Here is a 5,584-nt window from a genome sequence, read left to right as displayed (position 1 = left end):
TTACAATCTGACATGTAGTCTTGGACTCATCGACTTTATGAAGGAATTTATAGATTCCTTCTATAAAATGTCTTATGTACTATTAGATTCTAGTACAGAATTAAATATGTCATTGTCCAGTTGCTCATCAATTTTCTCTTGCCACACTTCCAATTCAGTTATAGATTTCACTACCTTTAATTGATATTATTCAGTCAATTATTTTTTCACGCCATTTAATATTTAGGAAAATGTACTGTTAATTACATTTTCTTTGATCACTTAAGAGATAAATTCGTTTCAAAATATAAACGCTAATCTACCTGCATTTCAGGTTGGTTAAGAAAATTATTCAAATGCAGGATGTCCCGTTATTTGAATTGCATTTACTATAAATTAATAATTTGAACATTTTTTTACACACGAAACTTGTTTACAAAATGACATGTTTTTTTATAAAAATTACACTTTATATCCTAACAAATTATAACCATAGGAAACGAATGACAAAACTCACTCTGCTTATACAAAGGACGGCGGGGGGAGAATGCAATGTTCCGTACAAAAAAGGAAAAAGTTGAATCATAAATTTGTACTACTTCCTAATCCCCAAAATTTTTACCGTAGGGAATGATATCTATCATGTCTAGTTCTGACGCAGACGATATCACATAATTGTTACTCTCAATTTGTTTGGTCTATTGAAAGCTGGCTAAAGCAACTTCAGAGGATGGCACATTTAATTAATTAACTGAATAATGACTTGAATAAGAGGAGAGAGGTAGGTGTTAAGAATCTTTTTTATATACATATATATATATATATATATACTAGCGGGCCCGGCGCGCTTTGCTGCGCATTTCAATAATTTTTTGCAAAAGTTGCCCGCGGCTTCGCACGCAATTTCCCGTTGAAAACAGTACACTATATTCACTTATTCTTTTTCTATCACATTCTAAACATTGCTGAGATAATTGATAGTCGTTCCATCGTGAGCCTCTTGGGGCGTATTATGAAGGTATGTACCATATTCCTGCCTCTATCTAGCTGTTACCCACGGCTTCGCACGCAAATCTTAAGAACCGAAGTCCTTATATTACTTAGTAATTTTTTTTTTTTACTATAATAAATTTTAGATTAAATTAGTTATATCTCCGATGCCACGATTGAGCTTGCTTTGTTGTCTCGATCGAGAGAATATGTACACACGGAGTTTTGAGAACCATACTTCTGTCAAAAAAAAACAACTAAGGTTGATTTTATAACATTCTTTATATTTGTAGCCAACGTAAGATAGTAATTATGATATCTGCATTGCTCTTCTGATCAAGCATGAGCATGGTTTATATTAAATAAATATTGCAGTTAAAGGTGAATTTTTACGTCAAATTTGAATTGTATTATCTGGATAGTAAAGTCTATGTTTAACAGTGATTGCAGAAACAGTTTAAACAAAATTTGTCGTTTCTCTTAAGCTTACTCTATGCTTTAAAACTATAAGTGTAATATATGTTTACAAAGAACAGCTGATTAAAAATTTGAAAAGACGTTAACATATGTTTGCTGCAATGCATTTCTTATGGGTATTTCTGTAACCAGTGGGGCGGAATCCTGAATCGGGAAAAGGGATGGGCATAGCTTATAAACCTTCTCCGTGGAAAAATACATATACGTACAAATTTTCATCATGATCGGTCCAATAGTTCACGATTCCATAAAGGACAAACATACAAACATTCATTTTTATATATATAGAAGAAGAAGATTATACAAGGTGTTCGAAAAGTATGGGTACGGCTTAATATTTTAAAAACCATAGCAGATAACATCTATAAACTTTGCACAGTGTCATATGGCTATGTAAAATATTTTTCCTTGCTATTACCATGACATACAAACCATGGGGGGACGGCCCATAGAGGAAAACATGGAAATCTTAAATTGAAGCATGGGTCGAGTGATACCTCATTTGAAAGAGCTCACTTAGTAGAGTTGAATGCCGCAAACCGCATCTCAAAAGGTTTATCCAATCAGAAATGGCGGGTTATTTTAGGTACACATTGTGAAGTACATTATGCCCTGCCATTTCTGACTGGATCGTCGTATTCTGATGCGGTTGGCGGCGTTTCACTCTACTAACCAATGTGTTTTCACTGACTTTTTTAATTAGCAAATTATGTCATAAATTTATACCACAATAAATAAAACTAAAAAAACATCGGTATTTATTGTGTTATAAATTTATGACATAATTTGCTAATTAAAAAAAGTCAGTGAAAACACATTGGACTTCTTACATTAAACTTAAAAACTTACATTGGACATTCTATTTCATGTATATTTCATGGAATTATATTTGAAAATATTTCAATATTCTTATAAATACTTGGAAAAGTTCTTATAGTAACAAATTACGATCTAAATCTTGAAAAAAACCTTCAGTAATTGTGATATTTTACGCACTTTTAAATACACAAGGTGTTTTCTAAACATTGAGTATCTTAAAACTCTAAAGTGATATCTCTAAAGGTTTTAAAATTATAATTCGTAAATTCTTTAGGACATTATAATCCAAACCGTTTTAAATTGGAGCCTATATGATGGAGCCTTTATGAGCATTGATGAGTCAGAGTTCAAGCGGAGCAGACGTTTATCAGTGCGGAGCTTATCTTATCAGCGGAGCTGTGCTATAATAGTGGAGGAGTGCGTGCTTTTGCCTGTATATAAGTGTTTAATAGTTTGATTTTAATTTTTAATTAATTTTAGTAATGGCTAATTGCAAAATATGTTTAGTAATAATTAAGAAAAATCAGTTTAAAGTGCAGTGCATTGATTGTTCTCAAAAGTATCACGGCAAATGTGTAAATATAGGACAACCGGATGTGGACTAACCCTGACCGAGCAAGGTACGGGATGGAGGTGTGATCCCTGCAACAAGACGAGAAGAAAGAGCATGAGGTTGGAGTACGCAGCAGAGGGTTTGACCTTGGAGACCATCATGAACACCCTGAAAGAGATGCGTGAAGAGCAGAAAACCAACACGGCCGATTTCAATAGATCTTATGAAATGTTATACAGCAAGGTGGAAGAAAATACTGTAACGTTACGAGATGGCATGGGGAAAATTGAAGACTACCTAAGAGAAATTGAACAGCTTAAAAGTGAAAATGTAGCTCTGAAAAAACATGTTGTTGTGCTTGAGACAAGAATTGAAGACTTGGAAAATTATTCTAGAAGGAACTGTGTGGAAATTCAGGGAATACCGGAAGAAAAAGAAGAACAAGTTTCAGAGCTTGTTAAGAAGGTAGGAAAAGCCCTGGACGTAAACATCACCGACAGCATGATTGACGCCTGTCATCGTATCGGCAAGAAAACCTCGGAGAGAAACCAGGCTAGAGGGATTGTTGTGAAATTCGTGCGACGGACTGATAAGGAGGAACTGATGAAGAAGAGGCGAGAAAAGAAAAGGGACTTTTCCACGCGACACCTAGGCCTGACCATGGACATCCCTGTCTACCTGAATGAATCTCTGTCACCAGCGCGGAGGAGGTTGCTCGCCCAGGCACGGCAGCTGAGGAAGGAACGGGGATACAAGTACATCTGGCTGCGGAACGGCAACATCTTGCTGAGGAAGGAAGAAAAAGCACCAGTAGTAGAGATAAGAACCCAGGCTGACCTCAATGGGTTGTAGCTTAAATAATGTAAGTAAAATGAAAACATATTTTGCTGTATTGTTCAATTTGAATAATCAATCGATTTAATCTAATGTAATGTCGATCTATTCTAATTTGATGTAGATTTAATCTCATTAAATGTCGATCTAATCTAATTTAATGTTGATGTAATCTAATTTAATTTCAATTTAATCTAATTTGGTATCGATTTTATCTGAATTAATGTCGAATTTTGACAAATCCAACGTTACTTTAAATATTGTACAGCAAAATATCCGAAGTATGAGATCAAATTTTGACGCTTTTCTAGCCGAAATTACAACCTGGGATAGGTACCCGGATATTATAATCTTTACTGAAATATGGATTAACTCTTATGAGACAAATTATTATAACATTCCTTATTATGATTTGATAAATAAATGCCAATGATAATAGTCGTTCTGGTGGAGTAGCTATTTACGTAAAAAGTGATATTAATGTATTAGAACAGGGAATACCAAAATTATTATCAGCTGACATGATCAAAATTAGTTTTATGTATTTAGGTAGGGAATTTCATATTTTGGCAATCTATAGATTGCTGCAATTTACAGCGCATTACTTTTTGGATGAGTTACGTATGTATTTAGTGAAAAATAAATTTGACAAACACTTTAAGAATTTAATATTTTTGGGAGATATTAATTTGGATTTGCTTTCTTCAGAGAATAACGATATAGACAATTATAAAAATACTAATGGCCAGTTTTGGCTTTGAATCATTGATAAATGAGCCGACCCGGGTAACCAATATATCACAGACTTGTATTGATCATGTGTTTATTAGATTAGTAAGCAAACGTGAGATTGAGTTTGAAGCACAGGTTTTGCAGACTCAGGTAACGGACCATTACATGACGGTACTGTGGCTGGGGTGTGCTGGTACGGGGGGAGGGTTGGTAGGCTGGTCTAACAGCTGACTGCCGCCTCGGTCCTCCCCCGCCCGCGCCCCGCGTCAATACGGCGTAGGGTCTGTTATGATAAAACTGATAGGTATACTTCGTACTGTAGACTGGTCAATCGTTAGATCACAGACTGATGCATCTTATGCATATGATCTGTTTGAAACACAGCTTAACACTTGTATATCTGCTTGTACGGTAGAATCTGAATGTAAATACAGCTTTAATAAAAAACTTAAACCATGGATCTCAACTAATATATGCAGAAGGATTGAGAAAAGAAATTATTTATATAATAAAATAAAAAAATAGACCTTTAGAGGATAGATTTAGGAAATATTATTTAAATTATAGAAACAAGCTAAGGAAAAGATATAAGACTTGCAAAGCTGTCGTATTATGCAAATGAGTTTGAAAAAAAATGTAGGTAATGCTAAGGCCATATGGAACACTATAAACAGAATAACATGTCAGAGTAAATCTAGTAATAAGATATCTTTAAATATTAATGGACAAATTAATGATAATTGTAATGATATAGCTGAAGAGTTTAATAGGTATTTTCTTGGCGTTGTTCAAGAAGTTGTGGGAAGCTATACGCTAAGTGAAAATTTTGAAAATATGACCTATTCCAATAGTTTTCCGGCAAATTATCAAAGTGAACTCGTTTTTTTATGGAGCCAGTTTTAAGTTCAGATGTAGAGAGGGTTATTAAAACCTTAAAATACGGTAAATCACCAGGATTAGATGGTGTACATTCTAACATGATGAAAATAATATATCCAGCAATATTGGACATTTTAACTTTCATTGTGAATTTAAGTTTCGAAACAGGGGTATTCTCCCAAAAGTTGAAACACGCAGTTGTCATACCTATTTACAAAGCGGGTCCGTCTAATGTATGCTCTAATTTTAGACCCATATCTTTAGTTTCAACCTTTTCTAAGGTTTTTTGAAAAGATTATGAAAGAAAAAATGTTGCTTTTC

At 34.1% G+C, this 5,584-nt stretch overlaps 1 protein-coding gene across 1 annotated transcript; it reads left to right on the top strand.

Annotated features, from left to right (window-relative positions):
- Window positions 1-2,932: 2,932 nt before the first annotated feature.
- Window positions 2,933-3,670, top strand: LOC124370954. The gene has a single exon (XM_046829260.1). The coding sequence runs from the start codon at window positions 2,933-2,935 to the stop codon at window positions 3,668-3,670; it is 738 nt and encodes a 245-aa protein (XP_046685216.1).
- Window positions 3,671-5,584: the final 1,914 nt, after the last annotated feature.

The sequence above is a fragment of the Homalodisca vitripennis genome, unplaced genomic scaffold, assembly GCF_021130785.1.
Source record: "Homalodisca vitripennis isolate AUS2020 unplaced genomic scaffold, UT_GWSS_2.1 ScUCBcl_707;HRSCAF=3297, whole genome shotgun sequence".
Classification (NCBI taxonomy): Eukaryota; Metazoa; Arthropoda; class Insecta; order Hemiptera; family Cicadellidae; genus Homalodisca; species Homalodisca vitripennis.
Note: the sequence above shows the minus strand (reverse complement) of the source record. Positions and strands in the feature narration are given on the sequence as shown.

Bases quoted from the DNA above. Each gene is read 5' to 3' on its own strand.
- LOC124370954 (XM_046829260.1), top strand. From the start codon at position 2,933: ATGAGGTTGGAGTACGCAGCAGAGGGTTTGACCTTGGAGACCATCATG.